Source organism: Solanum stenotomum, chromosome 6 (assembly GCF_019186545.1).
Source record: "Solanum stenotomum isolate F172 chromosome 6, ASM1918654v1, whole genome shotgun sequence".
In the NCBI taxonomy this organism is placed as follows: Eukaryota; Viridiplantae; Streptophyta; class Magnoliopsida; order Solanales; family Solanaceae; genus Solanum; species Solanum stenotomum.
Genome location: NC_064287.1, coordinates 45,854,379 through 45,877,017, shown reverse-complemented (window position 1 = coordinate 45,877,017; position 22,639 = coordinate 45,854,379). Strand labels below are relative to the sequence as shown.

Genomic DNA, 22,639 nt, shown 5'->3' with positions numbered 1-22,639 from the left:
AAGCATTTTACCCTCAATGTGGGACTTCCCAATGTGACTTCAAATTTAGTCGGACTTCAATACGGATATCGAACTGAAAAAAAAATAGAAAAATTGTAACTTATAATATTTTTTATATAATTTTCATCATATTAATACCAACATTAATATGATGTTGAAAAACAAAAAATAGAAAGTATTTTTTTCATATAATACATTGTCGAATCTCCGTGCAATAATGCTTCCCAATACTAAAAGACTTTCAACTCTTACACTATACACCAGCTAATTAGTGTGGATGTGATGTTGAGCTTGCACGTAATCTCAACCATAAAAAAAAAAAAGTAATGAATTTTCTTATAAAACAAACTGTATGTATAGAGGGGCCAGGCAAAGCAAAATATCAAGATTATGTGCAGGAAAATAATTGAATGTGGGGAAAGACTTGTAATTTTTTCCGACATATTTAACTGGAAATGATCTCATATGACCACTTACAAATTTAAACAGACAAAAGTGACATTTTCATATGTCTTATATGTAAAAATGAAGATCTCTAATAAAAATTCATCGAAAGTTGAGGCCAAATTAATGTGCCAACAACTTATAGGTCCAATTAGTGATTGCTTCCATATCAAAATGTTGGAGCACAATGCAGTCTTATATATACAATCACAAACTCTTAATATTCATCTCATCAAAACCAATGCTCACTATTTACAAATGGGGTAAAATGAAACAACATACACCAAATTTCTCAATCAAACATATTAACAAGAGCGCGTACGTACGTACATACGAACATAGTTCATACGTACGTACGTTAACCTCTATAGCTACCTAGAGAGAAAATCAATATAAGTTGAACAACAATTTCATTGTTCAACTTGCATTGGAAGGCTTGAAAAAAATACCTCCTTCCAACACATATATACAACTAATTTTAAAATTCCTAGCAAGCACTTGCATTTATCTTCATCATCTTAATAAATTTCCATCTTTACACTTTTGAATCTCCTTCGACTTCTTCGTCTTCGTCTTCTTCTCTTTCTTCCAAAAGTGGAACTTTCTCATCAGAAGTAGTTGGTAATATTCTACCCTTAATGTTTTTACTTGTTTCATCATCTTTGAGTTGTCCCCATAGTGTAGTGAAATAACCCATTCCACATATAATTGCACTCAACATACTGCAAATTAATATTCATCAATACAATTGTGTTATACAATCAGATCACTTAAAAGATTATTGTATTTGTAACTTTGAATAAATGATAAGTAATTAATATGTTATGCCAAGTTAAATTATACTGATAGTCTAGAGATTATTTATTCTTACCTGCATTGTCAGTATATATAACTTAACGAAAAAAAAGTCGATAAAATTTATAAACTTGCCTTCCATAGTGAAAAGTATCAGCAAAAAGTAAACAGCCACAAGCACTAGCTGTTGGAATTCCCACTGGCTTGAAAAATAGAGGAAAAGAAGATCCTTTCAAACGCATGCACCACATTTGAACACTGCTACGTATTAAACTGCCAAAAATTGCCTATTTTTTTAAGAACAAACAAAAAAAAAATTGCATGTTAATATAGTTTGACGATAGCTATAATTGATAAATTAACTATAGAAAATTAAAAAATTGTGCACTTTATTAAACTTACTGTTAAAACAATGACAAGAAGCTCCATGTTAAGCTCGAGTTTCCAAGCATTAAGATCTTTTTCCATCACCAAAGCAAATATTGCTGATTGTATCGTCCCAAATAAAGTATATAGAAACACTAATTTCATCACATGTGGGTACTTTCTAATAGTTCCAACCTGACCATAAAAAAAACAAACATAAGTAAATAAACTACAATTCAAAGTGACTTTGGTGTGAAAAGGGATGATTACGATTTACGAGTTACGATTCTAAGCACTTCAGTCAACTAGTTTATAAAATATATAAGTTATGTATATTTCAGATTTTCAGTCATATTAATAAATTAGTTGGTCGAACGGTATATATTACCTGAATAATATTCCATATACAAAGAGCTAATGAAGCTGAAGCAAATAAGAAGCAACCAAGAACCCAATTCTCATGTGTTGAAGTGAAAACAAGGAGGTGTGGGTTGGCTAGGTGAAGAAAAGTTGGGGAATATTGCTTCACCACTCCACCTTTGTAGTAAGTCATTAACAAGCCACCAATTATTGATATTAGAGTTCCAATCATTCTTGCTTGGCTTCCTTGGCTCTTCACATCAATTCTTATTTTCCTAAAAAAAAATGTTGAATTAGAATAGTGATTAATAATGATGACCAAATTAACATGACGTTACGTTGCGATAAATATTTTTACAATCAGATCACTTAATTAGAAGATACTAGCAAATAGTTTTATCAATCACACTACAACTTTTGACAGTATCAGAGCAGACAAATGTCTTCAGATCGAATCTCAACGCCGCTCATATTAAAAAGATCATTTCCACCACCTGTGATCAAATCTCACCACCACTCATATTTAAAAAAATTCACATGCTTGATTCATAAAAAAATTAGGCCCACATGTGAAATGATCACATACTTCAACAATGACCCATTCAAATATTTAGGAAATATATATGTAACTTTTCATTGGAAGGAACTGTTTGACTGAATTTTTACAAGCAAACGTAGTGGCACGTAGGTAGTACGTAGGTCCATCTCTTTACCAACCAACTCCATCACTTAATTTATTCCTAACCTCTAAATATAATATTATTTTTAAGTTTTAATTTATATGATATAATTTAATTAAAAATAAAATAAAAATAAAAATAATGTCATTCTTTTTTAAATAAAAAAATTCGTTTTCTCTTCCTGGTGTATATGGCCCCCATATATTAAGTTGGATCCAAGTGTATTTGACTCTTGGCCACCATTTATAGATTCATCAACACACAATTCTTGAATCTAATTAATATAAATTTAAACTTGATGTCCCACTTCTAACATCCTCCACAAGTTCTAGATCTCTTTTTCTACATCACCAATAATTTGTCAATTTTATTTATTTCATCAAGTTGCAAGAAATTAAAGGACCACTAGAAAAAATTAAAATTATGTGAGGTAGCAAATCTTTTTCTTTTGTTTAAGGCTCCATAGTATCTAGTTTTCAAGATTCAAGATTCCAATCAACAAAAATCATATAATATGAAATAATAAAGAAGTTGTGGTTGAAGAAATAATTAACCTGAGAAATATAGCAAGAATAAAAGTTAAAGCTGGGACCATGTTGGCCATGCCACAGGCTACAATTGGTGAACTGTAACTTAGTCCAGCAAATGCAAGGTTCTGAGCTATTGTAACCCTGCAAACACACCATCATAAAATCAAATATCGTCGCGTGTCTTAATTTATATGACATACTTTTTTTTTTTATTAATTTTAGTATGTCATATATATTCCCCTGATCCCCTGCCAAACGGATTCTCCTACATCTATTTATAAACGCTGGTTTATCAAGAATACGCATGAACAATCTATCCAGGGGCCAATATTGGAGGTCCGGATAATTTGATACCATGATGAACAAATGAATTTTCAGTCTAACTCAATTCAAAACGATAGTTTTAGGGGAGAATTATTAATATAATATTAACCAAGTCATATAATGGAAGTATAGGACTCCATTTATCATCGATGTGGTATTGATATGATTTATAATCAGACAAACATCTAAAATTTGTTCAAATTCCTTTTTTTTTTAGAATTTTTTTTCTCTTAAACTATGCACCTTTCTACAATAGATTAAACTGAGCTCAGTCTTTGATTTGTGAGTATAAATATGTGTGCGTGGCACGATAGAACCACTAAAAATTTCAAATAAATACTAAAATAATATAAATCCATTAATTCAAAAGTACAACTTCATCAGTTTAGAGCCTAAAATTCTAACTCATCAAATTTAAATGTGGAATCTTTCTCTCTATTATATTAACCATCGTAATTAATTAGTACTTATGAAAATATGATCTACCTAGCTTGAAATTATATTTTTCTCTTAGAAGTGAAGAAGAGAGAAAGAGCCGAAGATCTATCAAAAACAGGTGATCAATATCCCGATAAAATTTGTGTACATCTTATATGATATCCTCCCTAAATCTTACTAGTGGAATAATACTGAATATGTTATATCGTATGTAGTAGTGAAAAGAGAGAAAAGAAGAACTAACCCTACTAAACCAAGGATAAATACACGGATAAGTATTGGGAAAGTAAACAATGAAGCTTGTATCCTGCAACAAATTAAAAAAAAAATTAAACATCAACACATATTATATATCTTATTCTCTATTATTGCAAGACAAGATGTTCATCAAATTTGTTGAATAAATTACAACAAAAAAAGGTGATGAAATCTTACTTGTCTCTTCTATGATAGAAATATGAACAAGGAAGAAGAATAATTGAGCTAAGAGCATTTGTATAAACCACAAAAACATAAGAACTCATCCCTAATCTTGACATGGATGTACTTGCCATTATAGTCAAGAAAATTGTACACATTTCTATTATCACCATGGCTATGCATGGCAAAACATCTTGTGCTATAGCCATAATAATAATATTATCTCTTTATCAAATATTCCTCTTTACTCTTTGTATTTGTGTATATATGTAATTAGCTTTAGCTAGGCTAATTTAGTGAATATTGTCTCCCATTTATGAAGAAAAGGCAATGAGAGTTTTTCAATATATACAAAACATCACAAGTTAACCTTTCATATAAAGGTCAAGCTACTTTAGAGGGAATGAGCAACTCGAGTAGTGACCCAAACGATGGACACAACATTAAATAATAAAATAATATTATTATTATTTTTTTTGCTGACGGAGAACCTCTTAGTCGATATCCTTTGAATAAGCACACAGTAAACTTCATTCCAGTATAATAACAATATCGCATCCAAATCATATAGAAAGAGTAAAAAAAGTGCTAGCTAGATTAGTTTGTTCGTCAAGATCGATCAAAAAATTAAACACATAAAAATCACTTGTTAATTGTGATTAATAATAATAATAATAATAATAATAATAATAATAATAATATAATAATAATAATAATAATATAGTCTCTTATTATTTGTCCTAGGTGGATTTTTTCTTACACGTATGAAACCATGGTTATAATGTCCAAAATAAGTTAAAGTTGTTTAGATTAATATATGGACCTACAAGTTTGTTTTTGTGGTTCAAATTAATCATGGTCCTACAAGATATTTTCTTGAAACTCCATTAGGTCTCTTCAATTACACCTAACGATTCCAACATAATTCTTTATTCCAAATTACTTTTTTCACCTAGAAAACAAAAAGGATGATTGTCTTAGTAATAGTATTTTACTAGAAATATCTTAGATATATTAATTTATAATCCACTTGCCCAACTTTATCCAATATTATTTATTTTATTTTACAATGGTTAAAGAAGAGTTTCTGGGAATGGTTGGTGTTTGCAAAAAAAAAAAAAAAGTTACAATACTTAAAATTGAGTCGGAAAGAGTATTTGAAAGTTGAAGTTTTAGTTTGAAAATTATTTAACATATTGTTTAAACAAATATCAGCCAGTAAGTGAAAATAAAGTTGATTTATGAATGATTTGAATATTATTTTTTTTAGTTTAAAATGGATTTGTAAATAACATAATTTACTTCATATCCAAATTTAGTTTGATAAGGATTCATTAAATTGACTATTTATAGGCAACAAAGTACAAACGATGAACAATTTGGAATAAAACATGAATTTTGTCTAGGGACAAATTAGTAAATGAAAACACGACCCATCTTATCTATCTAAGTTTGTTCGGATTAATAATCTATCTATTTATTAACTCTCTTGTTCATTTTGATAGGTGCATTTCAACCCATTTAAAAGTTGAGGTCATATATAGCCTAATTTACACATGAAAGTTTTTCTTAAAATATTTTTTGTTTGATATATTATATATAATCATAATAAAAAAATAAATCTTATAAATTATAAGAAAAATAAATAAAAATTTGATTTAAAAAAATGCACGGATCAAACCATAACCTATTATTTAATTCACTTTAATTCGACTCATTTCACTCCAAATAACATTTGAAAGGACGGATTAAATCAGTCAATTTTAACCCACCCATTTAATAATCCTACGTAATTAACATACACAAAAAAGATTAAGATTGCGTCCTTCTCTCAACAATCTATTTTAAGATGATATCATTAAGGCATAAGAATCCAAGATTAACACATACTGATTGGCTGGTAATGATACTTTAAGTAATAAATGTAAATTAGAAGAATTTAAGACATCAGCAATTCAAGTTATATTTATGTTTAAACTATAGTACGTAAGCAATAAAATGGGAAGAAATAAAAAGACAAAACTCATTTTATTTAATTATATTGTTAGTAATAAAAAAAACGTCAGCAGACCATGTTTTGTTTTTTTGTTGTTTTGGAAAATAAATAGGTGAGAGGCCTTTGTCGTCTTTGGACCAACTGCTCTTATACTTATCAAAATATTTGTTTGTCCACACCCTTATTTTAGAGGTTTTCTTTCAACTTTTTTCTAGGTCAGATAGGATCAATGATTCGAACCTTCTTTGATAGAAAATTATATTAATTACACGTAGTTAAGTTAATCATCCTTAATTTTTTCGTATGTTTACTTATTTATATTTTGAACCTACTTAGTAAAACTTTTGACTTTTTTATTGATTTCGATCATCCATTCTAGTTTAGTTGTTAATATGTGTTTGGATGATATTCATAACATGATGCTATATTATCCATTTTTTAGGGGTGGACGTTCGGTATTCGATTCGGGATAATCGAATTTTGGGTTCGGTAATTGATAGTTAAAAGTAGATATCAAATATCAAAATTTTAAATTTCGGTTCGGTAATCAATAAATTAAATTTCGATTTAATATGGTATTCGATAATACTGTATTGAAGTTGTAGCCAATTGTATTATAAAGTTAATACTATTTTTTCAATCATTTCTATTTTTTATGTGAAGGCACGATATAATAGAAGATCAATAAGTAAGAAGACAACAAGAAAAACAAATTGATACAACTAAAAGACATGTATTTGGGTTGTTTATGTTCACTCTTTAACTTTCTTCTTTGGATTTGTACTAATGAGTAATGGACATGTTGATACATGATCTTCATTAAGTAAATAATTCAGTATTCGGGAACTACCAAATACCAAATGGTACTAATGTCTCATACCAAACCCAAACCCGAATATCATAATTCTAAAATTTTACTTCCGAATATCCAATCACCGAATACCAAATTACCAAAAATTACGATTCGATTCAGTAATTCGATTTTTGATATTTTAAATCAAATCCGCATGATTTTCTCCAAAATGCCCCCATATCATTAAGATATCTAACACTTTATTTATATAAAACATGTAACTTTAGCCGGCACAATTTAATTTTCTCAAAATATATTCTAAAATGAAAGCATCGAAAAGTTGTGAGATGCCTATATATGACTTTAGCTTAAAATTAAATAACCTCTTTAGTCTAAATGAGATTATCTCCAGTTAACAATTGCTATTCCTAAATTAGCTTATCACTCTTGATTATTAATTAAAATTAAAAACAAGTTCAACGAATATAATAAATCCTTTAAGTTAAACGGCATCATTACTATTAATGCAACCTTTCTTGTATTCGTAAAGGCATTTTGGGCAACTAGAGTCAATTAGAGTGTGTAATGTATAATTAATAAAATATAATTTAGTATATAGTATTTTATTTTATTTCAATTAAGTAGGAAGCTGTCAGTGTAATAATATGATGTGAATGTTGAATTCAATTGGTCAATTGGATTAACCAATTGATTAAAGACTAATTTCAGTTTTACAAAATTTTATACTTACACCTCTCTCCTTTTTTCTTTTCTTTTTTTTCCATTTTGTTTTTACATAGGACTTGAATTAACCTAGGCAGATTCAAAATTTTAAAGTTTACAAGTTCTGACTTTAGAAAAGTCAGGTTATCAAGTTTTGAATAAATTATGGGGGTGGGGTGGGGGAGTGGTTTCTATGGCGGGCATGATGAGGGAAACATGATTGAGATAGTTTGAGCATGTGTAGAGGAGGTGCGAGAGGTTGGTTGTAAAGGGCGGCACGCAGAGGGGTAGATATAGGCCGAAGAAGTACCGGGGAGAGGTGATTAGACACGACATGTATGTCACAACTTCATATTACCAAAAATATGACTCTAGATAGGAAGGAGTGGAGGCCGCGTATTAGGCTAGAAGGATTGTAATCATAGTACTACTCGTACCCTTGTAGTTCTTGTCATTTATTGTGTTCTCAATTATCACAATATTTTGATATTTATTAGTATTCCTTTCTTGTAAACTTTGCAATGTATTCCTTATTGACTATGCTTTCTTCATTATTTTCCTCTTACTCTACTTGGATTTGATATACTTGAGTCAAGAGTCTTTCAAAAATAACCACTCTATCTCCACAAGATAAGTTCTGCATACATTCTATTCTCTTCAGACCCCACTTGATGAATTTTCACCGAGTATGTTATTGTTGTAGGTATATACTAAGTAAATTTCGTAACACAGATACAAAAATTTGACATTATTTTGTAGTTAAATATTTTCTATTTATGGGGGGGGGGGGGGAATTCTTCCTCTTTGGATGGTTTGCTCTGATATTTCCCACAAAGACCAAGCCTCTGTATGGACCACATTTAAAAGGTATAAACGTGCCTAAGCTAATAGAAAGGGAAAACAATATCCCAATTCTATAAAATAGAGCCAGTTATACATTTGACCGATCAACAGAAAATAATTACACTCACTAGCTAAATATACGATACATTATCTTGTACTATAATATATGTATATTATACATAAATATTCAATATATACACACATATATATCACGTTTGAGAATCTTTGCAAAGCATAGTATCACAATGCTGACCAGAATAATAATATATATATATATATACACACTGATAAAATGAGTGACAAACCAACTCATATGTTTATCTGTTCTGCATTTACAATAATATTGAGCACGTGTATGAATGTTTCAAACTATTTTATACAAACTTCAGTAAAGGAGGATCTCCATTTGGTTGTGGCTTCCATGTCTACAACTTCCACAAAATGCAATGTCAACTTGCTTTGACTTCTTCCATTCTGCAGGCAGGCAAGAGCTAATAGTCAGTCCCACCGGCATCAAACAAAAAAAAGAACAAAGTCACGCAAAGAGATTTATTTTATAATGTGATGTCCGTGCCAGCTTGGGCATGCCTCAGCTAGTCCACCGAGTACCTGGTACCTCCCACCAATGCAGTCATACAAATACATATCTAGCGAGAATGAAAGACTTTAAATGACACGTTATGTTATGTTGTTAGAAATAAAATGACGTGAGGATAAGTCATGATCATACTTCCGTTGACATGAAAAAAGAGGATACAACCATCTAAAGTGCCTCCTCCAACACAGAGGCGTCAAGCATTTCACAATGAGTTATCTAAATTTACTTTTTAGGCATAAAGAATGAGATATCTTATATATTTAGTCATGTATGACTTTGAAAAAACAATGCCATGTCAGGCCAGAGTTTAGTCACACGGGCATCAACCAAATAAGCATCGTCATGCATAGAGAGAGTTATAGAGAACAAAAGACTTCTGTTGACATTTCAGGAGATGATATTATAAAGAAACATGTGAACAAGTCATGATCATACTTTCATTGACATGAAAAAAGGGTTACGGTCATTTAAAGTGCCTCCTCCTGCACAGAGGCGTTGAACATTTAAGTGAGTTATCTAATTTTCTATTTAGAGGCAACAAATAAGCTATCTTATATATTCAGACATGTTTGACTTTCTAACAATCGATGCTTCTTTGAGTGATATCAAAAGACAAGCTCTATCAATTCTATGAAAGAAACCTCTTGTCAGTTCTTCGCTTCAATTCAGATTATTAAAACATAAAGTCAAGGACAACTGCATTTTGAAAGATCAACTACATGTTACGTCAGTATATAGATTTAATTCATAATCGAAAATACTCAAATGTATATATCACACTATCACAAACAATGCCACCTTTTCGAAAACACAGAAAAGAATAAATGTCTTCTTTGTCTCCATAGATAAAGAATTGGTGGTATCTATCATTCGTTTATTTATCAGAAGGAATATGCTTCTATTTTTCTTGTTCATCCCAAGTAATGTAAAGCATTATTCTTATATTAGCTTAATCATAAGTTTCATCAAGGTAAAAGATTTATGAGCTGCATATTCTTTCTGATTACTAATAGTCGTCCCTTTAAAACTGATTTAGTTCTGTTCCAAAATATATCATTCAGCTCTTCAGTAATTTGTGATTCATTTGGTAAAGCACAGCTAATTCAATTACTTGATGCTCCCCATCTACTAACAGAACATATCCTTGAAATAAAAGAAGATAAGGATGTGCCACACATAGGTTGAAGAACAAAGGTTTGAAAAGATCAATTGTGCTCAGAAAAAATTCAAGGGTTTAATTAAAAAAGTACAATGTTTTCAATGAAATCATAAAGTAATTCCTCGGGATGGTCGGCACATTGGACACCACAGGTTATCTATACCAAGTCCAATTCTACACTCTGGGCCAAATGACCTTTTCTCTTCAACTCATATTTTGAAATCTTATCCTTATGACCTAGATTGTATAATACTTAAAATGAGCCGCCCACTTACACAATGGATTTGAAGTCAATAGAATTTGTATCTGGAAGTGTTAACGCAGAAAAAATCAACACGACTTAAAATATGAGATTTAATTATGGTGGATGTCAGTTCTAACGGACTGGGTTTAGCTACCGCTTACATGCTACAAGCTGCCAAAACCAAAACAGGGCAGTAGCGGATATACTAGGAAAATGCTTATATGACAAACAAAAATATTGGAATTTGTAACTGGACTAGAACTGTCTCCAGATTTAGATCATAAATTCTCATTTCCAGCCCCAGCCTGTTCAGTACCTAAACTATTTCTGTCTTATCAAAATGGCCAACTTCTAATCCCCTCATTGATCTCTCTGACACCCCCAAAATGCCTATTGTCGTTTAAGCATTGCCTCCTCACTGTTTCATCCATGTAAGAATCTCACCTTTCCAATAAATGTTGTGTTCAGATCTCGTTGCTATCTTTTGAAATCAAGTCAAGACGTTACAAATGAAAAGTTACAACTTCCAATACCAGTTTCATATATTTCTTTTTTTAAAATTGAACAAAAAAAAAATGCAGAATGGTTATCATACTAATATTTACATGCCAAAAGGAGAGACATAATAGAAAGGATATATTCCTAGATAACACTTTGTTTTAGGATACAAACCCTAAATAAAATTCTACAATTTCTTAAGAAGACAGCAACATTTCTTCTGAGAAGGACTAACATGTTCCAGAAGAACATGTGATTCAAGGATGTCCATACATGTGTGTCTATATGTTAAGATTGATGTATTTTGATGATTAACAAACACAATGTACTCTGAAGGAATTGTGTTAAGAACCAGGTCCTTAATGCTGATGAATAATTAGCTGAAAGATGTGATTGTCTTGCGATATTTTAGGGAAAATATCTGTGTATATCTCCATTATTATTCATGCAATATATTCTTAGATAATCACAAGATCTTTCCAAATTTTTTGAGCTCTAAAAGGATTCAGTGTATGACCGAATTGGAGCTATTTTTTATAAGACACGATTTGAGAATCCTTCTCTGATTTGATTTGATTTCCTTACTTGATAGAATCTTCGAACTAAGTAGCTTCTTTTTTCATGTGCTTACTAATGTGAATTATATTATTTTTTTTATTACTTATTTATTTTGATGACCATCGTGTCCGGCTTTCGTGCACCTTGACTGATTCCATCAATACGTATCACCTCCCTCCAACAATAGATATCAGGCAACTCTATCCACCAAGGCTAGAACATATGGAAGAATAATTTTATTGTATACTACATTGTCGGAAATCATTCATTCACACAAATTGAGAGATTGAGCAACAGTTTGTCTTTTAGAGCTTTCAAGCAATTTGTCGTTCTTGAAAGTACGAAGACTGATCATCTGAGAGTGAAGAACCAGGCCGAAGACTCTGGTCCTTGTGTGGCTACTTCAATTCATTGAGTCCAGTCCTGGGTTCACTTGTAATAGGAATTTGAGTTGTAACCATCTACTTATTTGGAAGTACCGTCAGGTTGCAGGTTGTTTTGTTATGTGAAACATATTTGTTGATCAAGTCAGTGTGACTTGAGGCAAGTATAGCAGTCAGGTAACGGTTAATATCAAGGTTTAGAGTTAAGTCTTAGATTGCAAGGGTTTGTGATCTGAATTTTCGGCTCACTTTGTTTAGTGGAGTCAGCTAACAGTCGTGGTTTTTGCATCTTTTAAGGCTGGTGTTTTTCTGTGTTAAAAATTCTGTGTTTTTACTATTACACACTTTACTGTTTTTGTGTTCTAAACTGAATTCTCAAAGGACCAGATTCTACAGTCGAGTTAGGCAAATATTAAGAGCGATGAAAATTTGGTACAACCTAATTCACCCCCCCACCCCCCTTGAGTCGTCAAGGTGCACCTAAACTAACACTATATATTGGTTATTAACTGGAATCTTGGCGAGTAAGAGCTAAAAAGAGAATACAGTCACCAAATATTCCACTGTTTGAGTATTTCTTATAGTTCATGTGGAGTATGCTCTATCAAGTATCAGAGCCTACTCGGGATGTCAAGGTCTATCTACAGATTTATACAAAGAAAACAGATGCAAAAGGAGCAATTGCCACAACTCCGAAAACCACACCCTGAACAGCCCAAACTTAAATCATTTTCTCCATCTCCTATAGATTCATAAAGTTGCATGGACAAAAGAAACAACGGTATTGGGATCGGTATAAGTTACAAAGACCTTGGAGATCTAGGCATACATTTTACCATCTTTCACAGTGAAGCACACTGTAGTAAGATACTCGCTCCAGTAACTTGAGATATGTTAGAGTGGGTCCGAATCCTACATTGGTTGGGAAATGGACTGGTGGTTTGCTTATATGGACTTGGAAATTCCTCTCCCTCATACTAACTTTTGGGGTTGAGTTAGGCCTAGGTACCATATCTTTACATGATATCAGAGACAGGTTCATCCCTAGAGACAAGTCCATCACTGTTTGGGTTCTCGTTCCACGCTTCAATTGAAGCTGGGAGTGAAGGAGGGTGTTAGAGTGGGTAGTAATCCCACATTTATTGGGGAATGGACTAGTGGTTTGTTGGACAATCCTCCCCTTATGCACCAGCTTTTGGGGTTTAGTTAGGCTCAGGTGCCGTATCATTACATGATATATAGATACAACACATAAGATATGCAGAAATTGTATTCCCTACTGGCTTAAAAAAGTTAGCTGCTAAAAAGAAGACATACCTATAATTTATGCTTATATTTTTGTCTCTGCATCCTTTATTTCCAAGAGTGGGGCCTTTGAATTGATATTTCTTGTGAGCTTGTCTTCATCCACCTTGTCTTCTTTTGTTTTCCCCCACATAACAGCGTAAAAGCCAACAACAATAATAATTGACCCCACCAAGCTGTACTCAACAAAGGTGATGATTAGGCACATGCAAACAGTACTTTGCAACATTTACGAGAGAGAGAAAAGAGTTCATATAGAAACTTTTTTTCAATTTGGATTGCCGCCAACTTGACAGATTTGTAAGATTGTAAATGAAATATAAACATACCTTCCAAGGTAGAAAATATCTCCTAAGAAGATTATACCCAATGCAGCAGCAATTACGATTCCAAGAGGATGGAACATAGCAACAAAGAGAGGTCCCTTTCTACGAATGCACCAAAACATCACACTGACTTGAAATGCTGAGCCAAATATTCCCTAAGGAAAGCAAAATACATGTTAAATGTTTGAGATATGCTGATCAATGCAACTGATATACCCCTCAATGCTTAGCAAATATAAAAAAAATACTTTCAGTGTTCTCTATTGACATTTGACAATACTCAAAAGATTATAGCTTCCTTATAATTACTGATAAGCCCAGACTTCTTCTTAGTAAAACAAAGAAATGTGTTTAGTTACGAATTTCGTGGTTAAATTATTCATAGCTAATAAAAAAAAATTGATAATTTGTTGGTATAACTTGAACAATTTCCTTCTTCTATTACTCTTATGTATTTTGTTGACATTCTAATTTGTTGTTTATTTTGGAAGTTTGTTAAGAAAAAAATTACAGTAAAATTTTACTCCAAAGGGTAAAATTTGATGGTTTAGCTATTTTTCAGAGTGGTCTATGGATAGTCTGTCTTATTGGTGAAATCTGGCCTCTCAACATAAATGGGTAAGTAATTTAAAACTATTACAGACTTTTGACATGTCAGCCAAATATATAGCGGACTACCAAAATTATTCTTTCAAATGAGTGGTGGTTAGAGTTCCACAATCTTTCATTTTCTCTATCCTTATAAAAGAATGAACCTCTGTATCAAATGGGTCCAAATAAGTCATGTTATCAAAATTAAACTGCAGATGCTAGATCAAATAGTTCCCAAAAAGAAAAAGATGTTACGTATTACTTTTGAGATAGACTCAAATGGAAAATATGTCACATAAATGGAATAAAGGGATTATTGAAGAGCAATGCACTTAACATAATTCAAAATATCATTAGCAATCTGGTATAGGAAGTAAATGAACTATTTCAATATGTACTTGTCTCTTCACTTTTGGTGCTACACCCATGTCGACACAACATGGGTGTGGGTGTAGGTGTGGGATCCGTATCGGATATGGTCAATCAATTTTGGGTACTTTGATCAAAATTGATTGAGAAATTCAAGACAAATAAAATGATTTCTGACATCAAAACAAAAGATAGGGTGAAATCATAATTTAGGCATATGTTTTTTCATCCTTAAGAGATATTTGTATTAAAAATTCACAACCAAAAGGTGTTTTAAAGATATTTACACTGTTGAATGTGCGATGAACTCAAGAAGTCTATCATGACCTTTATATCATTTAAAATAGTCATGTTACACCAAACAAACAGTAAGGAGATGCATATGTACGTAATAATTAGAGATGCAAACTTGCTCTCAATTATCCGTGCATTCCTCTCCTTCCAAACAATCCACCTTTACTAAGGCATTTTTTTTTTCTATTTTTAGTTATTCGAATTATTTTTAGTTGAATCCCGGTACGGCTGTACCCGTATCCATACTTGGATCCATACCCCTTAAAATTTAGAACATGAAGGATCCGACCTCTATATCTGCACCCGTGGCGGATACCCACACCCTAGTTCGAGCAACTTAGGATATACTTCCCCCCTTACATTTTAGATTGTGATAATTAACTGGCACGCTGTTTAAGAAAGAAAAAGAAAAACTTCTGGTACATGCCAAAAACTATGTTGCTCAGACTCTTCATAAATGTCAACGGATGCATGTCGGGTTCTTCAAAAGTAGTGTATTTTTGGAGAATTTGACACGGGTGGGGCATCAAAAATGAAGAGTCCGCGCAATGTAGACCAAAAGTACCCTTAGAACATGTGGTCTTAAGCATATCATGATATTTCTATGGGTATGAACAAATCATTGAGGATAAAATGAAATGTTTAAAGCTAAAAGAATTTTCAAATATAGAAAGATGTCATGTTTTTGGAACAAACAAAAAAATGAAAGAATATCAGATAAAGGAACAGTTGCATAGAGAAAAAATATATTCCAACCACAGTCAATATTATTGTCCAATGTAGTTTGTCAATTGAAAGTTGTGCTTGTTCAGAAGGCACATTACATCAAAGACATTTTCACAGTACAAGCAATTTGTTGGCAAAAGATTTAGGTTCCCCCTCTTTCACTTTTAAGAAGATTCATGAAGAAAGAAACTTTTCAAAAGTTAGAAGTATTTATTTACTTATTGATCACTTGGCCAATATCTTCTTCTCCTCCCTTTCCTATCATTACATGTTAACTGACTGTCCAACACATACTTCCCAACCTGAACACTCTTGGAACACCCACTAAAATCAGTACATATCAGCCTCATTATGGACCAGCTTATCCTTCTTTATCTTTATTTTGTTTCTAACAGAGATTCATGCTTTAGAACAAACTCCGTGCTCTAGTGTAGTACCTAACCTGATCCCACCTTTGCATAACACTCTAACTGAGATTAAGTAAGAGCAGAAACATAGAAAAGTACCGTACCTTAGTTTGCAATTGATAAAGTCTAGGTCTAAATTCTAATAGGATCAAATTGAGCTAAGTTACGATTAGGGGATTGGGTGGAGGAAAATGTACAATTAGCTAGAATTTACGTCTGATACCAAGCAGGTGGAGACCTAGAATCAGGTTAAGTAATTCCATACAGAGCCAGGAGCCTTACAAATACTTCGTCCATGTATATCTTAGCATGGTCACAAACTCACTATACGAGCAAACAGAATATAAATGCACACAATTTACCTACTTACTGAGTATAGAACAGCGAACAATCTCGTACCAGGTTGTAGCAACCAAGCATTTAAGTTCCTGTCCATAAACAGAGAGACAATTGCTGATAGAATGGATGCAAAGAAGCAGTAAAAGAAGACCACAATCAGCTCAACTGGATATTTCTTAAGGACGGAAGCCTGTAAAAGGAAAAATATATCAGTTGTAGTGCTGATTCTCAACTAATAAAAGAGTCACTTTCAAGGAGTTATTCTCACACCTGTACAATTAAATATAACGAAGACACTACACAATCCACTACAAGATATAGTCCTCCAATTATCCAGTCAGTTTCCTGGAAATGAAGATAATTTTGAGGCTTCGAAGAGGAAGTCAACAAAATTTGTGGTCCCTTGTAAAGAGTGGCGGTGAATGCTCCGGCAATTGAGACGATGGTTCCAATAGATTTAATCAGGGTACTTGTACTTCGACAATCCAATTTTTCCATCCTAAAATAAAGCAAAACAAAAGTGTATGTGTTACTTTTCCAGTCTCTTGTGACCAAAGAGACCATCATTATATTCTTTCTTATCCTTCCATGGTTCCTGAATTTCCCGAGAATCTCCCCATTACATTTTTTTTGTTCATGTGTGCTCTATAATTGGATAGAAATGCAGAATTCAATTAAATTTGAAAACAATTATACTAACGATTGAAACCAAAGAAACTGTGAAGAAACAGTCACACTACTAACTGCAACATTTGTAACATCAAAAACATAACTACACCAAGTAGAAAAAAACATATTACGAACAACTCCAGTTCAGAGGGAATCTGTTTTACAATATGCCTGAAATCAAATAAACTCGCTTACTGAATACTCCCTATGTTCCAATTTATATGGCATTCTTATCTCTTTAGTCTGTTCCAAATAGAATGACACATTTTTATATTTGAAAACTAATTAACTTAGATTTCTCACTTTATCCTAAATGATATACTAGCTATACAAATGTCACGTTATGTTTACGAGTACCAAGCTCTAGGACTAATTAGTCCATCTTTCATAAACTCCATTCTACTCTAAAATCAACTAGAGCAAAAAGTGAGAAGAGGGGCACAAAAAAAAACCTGAAAATGACGGCAAGTATGAAAGTAAAACCAGGGATGAGGTTGAGCATTGCTGAGGCAAACGAAGCAGAAGTATAATTAATCCCAGTATACCCAGTTAGCTGAGCTGAACAACTACAAAAACACGAAAAATTACTGATTCAATAAACAGCAAAAAAATTCACAAATAATCCAATTGAAAATGAGAAAATCACATACCCAAGAACACCCAGCAAGAAAAACCAACAAATGAGTGAGACATTGAGTGGCGGACGAGTTGACCTACACAATCAATCAAATGAATTAAAGATGGTATCTTTTTTGTGGGTTTTTCGAATTGAAGCGAAAGGGTACCTGTAGAAGAAGAAAGAAGGGAGGAGAATAAGGGCGGCAAGAGTGTTGGAGTAGAAGACGAAAGTGTAATTGGTCATTCCGGCGGACATGGCTTTTTTGCCTACTATCATTAAACCCACTTGTGCGAATTGGGTTGAAGCCATTCCTATATATGGCAAAGCTACCTTCATCTTCACCTTCATCTCCATCGCCATTTTTGAGTGTCTTGTTTCTGAACTTGGACTTCAGCTGTGGAAAATATCAGTTTCAAAGTTTGTTAGGATACTGAGGCCCCAAATGAGTGGTATCTCTTTTTTGCATATTTCACGCATCTCTCACCAGTAACAAATATCAGATAATCCTGTGTTCGTGTCCAAATAATTGGTATCTCTTTTTCTTTTCTTTTTTTAAATGTTGTCCCATCTTCCACGCATCCCTCATCAATAATAAATATCAGATAATCGCGTGTTCATATCCATCAACGATAAGATAAATGAAAAGAATCGATTAGTGACCACTATATCTGAATTTCATGATTCATAACCACTTCATTGATCACTAGACCACACCATTCGACGTTGATATCTCCTTGCATTTGCTATTTTCCTTCATTTACTGGTAGTATGGTTTGAAACTTTGAGAGATAATGGGTCAATTTCTTTATGCTTTTTAGCTTAAATATGAGGTTTTTATATTTACCATAAGATCTGAATTTATAACCTATCTAATCCACGCATCATATATTGTGTTTTTTATCACAGGACCAAAGCATTGGGTTGGTTTATAGTATAACTTTGAAAGAAAGAACATGATTAAACCAAAATCTTTTTGCTACATTTGAGGTATGAAATCTTTTTTATAAAATTGCACGTTTTATTTTTTAAATAACTGATCTTTAATTTTTGTCCTTCATATAGGTTGGTCTATAATTTTTGCCCTTTAGGAATAAAATGTGTACTTAGTGGGACATAAGTTCTTTAGAAACTAAAGTTATGCCCGAACATCACCTATATATTAAAACATGAAAATATAAACTTATGTTATACAAAAAATTATTTGTTACGACTTACGAGTGAATGAAGATTAAAAACCAGCACAAGATAGGAGCAAAATGAATATTCATAGAGATACAATGTAATTGTTCATAAACATTCCAACCCAAAAGAACTTTGAATAAGCCCACTAGCAAAGTGTTAGCCCTTAAAAAGATTCTGTCTCATATATTAACCTCAGGATCATCATCAATTTTGTCTTGTAAAAATGGCATCTTCTTGTTGTGTGATCCTAAGTTCTTCTCTTTCTTTTGCCATTCTTTACTTTGTCCCCATATCACTGAATAAAATCCAATCACAATGATGATTGATCCCAACCAACTACAAAAGAAAAAACAAAAAAAACAACTCAACAAATTATGTCACATCAATTACTGTATTTACTAATTCAAAATTCTGAATCCATGACTCGTCAAATATAACAAAACAAATATAAATAGAAAGTAAATGAAACCTTAAACATGTGTGATTTACCTTCCCACATGAATAATTTCACCCATAAATATGCTAGCAGCCATAGCAATAACAATGCCTAATGGATGAAACATGACAACAAAGAGAGGTCCTTTTTTCCTCACACACCATGCACCTATACTAACTTGGAATACATTTCCAAATAAACCCTGCATTATTTCAAGTATAACGCGTTATAAAAACCTTTAAAGATAGAATTCATCAAGTTTAAATCATGAATCTGCCTTTCAGATATACTAAACTTATATATATCGACTTAGTTACCGAGTATATGATAGCCATTAATCTGCTGTGAGGGCTTAAACTCCAAGAATTCAAATCTCTTTCAACAATTAAAGAGAAAACAGCACATAATATTGTAACACAGAAGCTATAAAACAACATTAAAATCAGCTCTGCTGGATATTTCTTAAGGACAAATGCCTGCAAAACATGAAACAGAGGAAAACAGATCATGATTGATGAAAAATGATTCCCAATTTATGTGACACAGTTGGAATTTCGAGAGTCAACCAAGTTTCTTTGACTGAAACAATGTAACAAATTGTGATTTTAGTACTTTTTACCTAATTTCCAAATATCATAATCAAAATTTAGTAGTTTGAATCTCGAAATTCCAACTATGTCACATTAATTGAGACAAAGACAGTAATTTGTTGACAATTGTAATTACCTGTGAAATGATAAAGAAAGAAGCAATTAGAGAGCAAATCATAGTGAGCAAACCTCCAATGGCCCAAGCAGAAGGGGTTGTTAATATTGTATTTAAAGGACTAATACCAAAAACTTGAGGGCCTTTATATAAAGTTGCAACAAATGCACCTATTATTGATACCAAAGTCCCAACAGTTTTAGCCATTGTGCTCAAACTTTTGTACTCAAAAGTTTCCATCCTGATTAAATAAAAAATAAAAATAAAATTAGTGAACACAAAAGTTGAACATATATTTAGATACAATTTTGAAAAGGTTACTCCCTTCTTTTCTTTTTAGTTGTCACGTGTTTTTCGAAAGTTAATTTGATTGACTTTCCAAGCTATATCAAAGTACATTAAATTTTTTATTTTCAATAACTATATGAAAAGGATTATAAATTATATTTTTTTTCATATCTATCACTATGATGAAAAAATACATGTTAAAATAGGCATAATACATAAAAATGTCCTTTAACTTAGCCTCGACGGACATCTATGCACTCTAACTTTGAATGCGCACAAGTAGACACTTAAGCTATCCAAAAGTAAAAACAAGTAGACACATGTGTCCTATTGGCATAGCACACATAGGATGTCATGTAGGATGCAAAACTGCTACATAGGACCCTACATAGAACGCGTGTATTTACTTGTTCAACTTTTGAATAGTTTAAGTGTCTACTTGTGCGCACTCAAAGTTGGAGGGCATATCTGTAAGTTGAGGCCAAGTTAAAGGGCACATTTATGTTAGTCTAAATTCATATTTTTTGATTTAAAAAAGGAAAACGTGACGAGTAAAAAAGAACGGAGGGAGTGATATATGTTAAAAGAAAGGTGATTTAATTTTAAACCTGAGAATGACTGCAAGAATGAAAGTGAATCCTGGAATTAGTTGCAATATTGCTGTGGAAAGTAATGGAGATGAATATTGAAGTCCAAGAAATCCAAGCACTTGCATCAAGAAACTATAAAATTGCACTGTTATTAGTCATTTTTTCTCTAAAATTGAATTTGCTAAATTGAGCAACAAATTTACATTTACATACCCCATTATGCCAAGCAAGAAAAATCCATAGAGAAAAGTAGGCCAAAGAGGTGGAATAGCTGACCTGTATTTTCGGAAAAAAATATATACAGAAAATATCTAGTTTTACAGAGAGACCACGAACTCAGGTGCCTCATATTTTGCATATGAATTCACCGATGTGCTCAAGTGGTAAGCATGCTTCACATCCAATTCTAAGATTGTGAATTCGAGTCATCAAAGAAAGCAGAGTTTATATCATAAAAGGTCACTCAAGTATAAGAGTTTATCTAGCAGAGCCACTAAACTTTATTTTGTATCAACAAAATCACTCAACTTGTGATTTTAAATTTTCTAAATTTAGTATGTATGAGTTTCAGTCACACACAATTGAAACACATATTAAAATTGGCTAAAATTTCATGCATGTGCGTTTGAATTATTTTGGTCAAAAAAATAATAATTTTATTTTTCAAATTTCAACATCTAAATCTACTCCAAATAAGCACATATTTGAAACATAAATTTCATATATCATGAAGAACACACTTCAATTCATAAATTTGTCAAAATAACAACAAACCTATTTAAAATCATTTTAATTTTTTGAAGTTTTTTAAAATTGTAAATTCAAATCTGAGATGATACGTTAAAAACATAAATTATATTTTTTTATTAACATATACTTACAAATCAAATCAATTATAATCAGTGTTTCTTCCGTCACTCAAATCAAGTCAAATCAAATCATCAATCGATTTACATACCTATGGAGGAAGAAGGAAAGTGGAATAAGAAGTAGAGTTGAAAAGGCACTTGAATAGAAAGTATAAGTGAAACTAGTCATCCCAGTTGACATAGCCCCTTTAGCTACCACAGCTAATCCAACTTGTGCTAATTGCTGAACTATCATGGCTATAAATGGAACCACTCCACTCATTTTTATCTCTGAATTTTCTCGTGAAACACTCTGGATTGAAAAATTTTAATCAAATCTAATAAATTTTTTAATTCGAAACTTGCTCGAATTGATTTCTTTTGATTTTCATATCAAAGATATATTTACAAAGTTGTTCTAAAAACCACTGGACATGTTTGAATTTGCTTTAATATGAATTCAAATTAATGAGATTCCTAGAAGTAATCAAGTTGTATTGGAAGGGACATATATATCGATATGTCACAATATTTTAATTGTCTATTTTTAGTGTATATTTATATATTCTTGATTTGTCAGTATTAATCGAAATTAACGGTGGATCTACGTGATATTTTAAATTTTATTATGACTACTTTCTTTATTTTACTTATTTCATACGTACCAGCATGCGTGGTATTCCCTTATTTAATTGAACATAGTGGGTAGGTGGTGTTTATCACTTGCACCAATATATTCATTTAAGAAAAAATATTGTAATTTTTTTTTATAAATATTGTGGTTTGTTATATG

General features: G+C 32.0%; 3 protein-coding genes across 3 annotated transcripts; all 3 read right to left on the bottom strand.

Annotated features, from left to right (window-relative positions):
- Positions 1–846: 846 nt before the first annotated feature.
- Positions 847–4,691, bottom strand: LOC125867025 (WAT1-related protein At1g70260-like). The gene is made up of 7 exons (XM_049547446.1): positions 4,373–4,691; positions 4,182–4,244; positions 3,200–3,316; positions 1,994–2,240; positions 1,642–1,800; positions 1,375–1,526; positions 847–1,166 (listed from the first exon to the last, which is right to left on the bottom strand). The coding sequence occupies exons 1-7, from the start codon at positions 4,564–4,566 to the stop codon at positions 980–982; spliced, it is 1,119 nt and encodes a 372-aa protein (XP_049403403.1). The 5' UTR covers positions 4,567–4,691; the 3' UTR covers positions 847–979.
- A 4,230-nt stretch (positions 4,692–8,921) lies between these two features.
- On the bottom strand, positions 8,922–18,218 carry LOC125867028 (WAT1-related protein At3g28050-like). The gene is made up of 8 exons (XM_049547449.1): positions 17,964–18,218; positions 17,829–17,891; positions 17,631–17,744; positions 16,780–17,008; positions 16,541–16,699; positions 13,787–13,938; positions 13,470–13,633; positions 8,922–9,186 (listed from the first exon to the last, which is right to left on the bottom strand). Exons 1-7 carry the CDS (start codon positions 18,155–18,157, stop codon positions 13,483–13,485), a joined length of 1,062 nt encoding a protein of 353 aa, XP_049403406.1. The 5' UTR covers positions 18,158–18,218; the 3' UTR covers positions 8,922–9,186; positions 13,470–13,482.
- A 796-nt stretch (positions 18,219–19,014) lies between these two features.
- On the bottom strand, positions 19,015–22,517 carry LOC125868809 (WAT1-related protein At4g15540-like). The gene is made up of 8 exons (XM_049549361.1): positions 22,512–22,517; positions 21,957–22,159; positions 21,212–21,274; positions 21,017–21,130; positions 20,142–20,361; positions 19,733–19,891; positions 19,469–19,617; positions 19,015–19,315 (listed from the first exon to the last, which is right to left on the bottom strand). Exons 1-8 carry the CDS (start codon positions 22,515–22,517, stop codon positions 19,159–19,161), a joined length of 1,071 nt encoding a protein of 356 aa, XP_049405318.1. The 3' UTR covers positions 19,015–19,158.
- Positions 22,518–22,639: the final 122 nt, after the last annotated feature.

Excerpts from the sequence above, each read along its gene's own strand:
- LOC125867025 (XM_049547446.1), bottom strand. The coding sequence starts at position 4,566 with ATGGCTATAGCACAAGATGTTTTGCCATGCATAGCCATGGTGATAATA. Across the intron at positions 2,241-3,199 it reads ATTCTTGCTATATTTCTCAG|GAAAATAAGAATTGATGTGA; the intron begins GTTAATTATTTC and ends ATTTTTTTTTAG. Across the intron at positions 1,801-1,993 it reads GTATATGGAATATTATTCAG|GTTGGAACTATTAGAAAGTA; the intron begins GTAATATATACC and ends TTTTATGGTCAG.
- LOC125867028 (XM_049547449.1), bottom strand. The coding sequence starts at position 18,157 with ATGGCGATGGAGATGAAGGTGAAGATGAAGGTAGCTTTGCCATATATA. Across the intron at positions 16,700-16,779 it reads CGTTATATTTAATTGTACAG|GCTTCCGTCCTTAAGAAATA; the intron begins GTGTGAGAATAA and ends TTCCTTTTACAG. Across the intron at positions 13,939-16,540 it reads TGTTCGCTGTTCTATACTCA|GGAATATTTGGCTCAGCATT; the intron begins GTAAGTAGGTAA and ends TGCTTTCCTTAG.
- LOC125868809 (XM_049549361.1), bottom strand. Across the intron at positions 21,275-21,956 it reads CTTTCCTTCTTCCTCCATAG|GTCAGCTATTCCACCTCTTT; the intron begins GTATGTAAATCG and ends CCGAAAATACAG. Across the intron at positions 20,362-21,016 it reads ATTCTTGCAGTCATTCTCAG|GATGGAAACTTTTGAGTACA; the intron begins GTTTAAAATTAA and ends TTATTTAATCAG.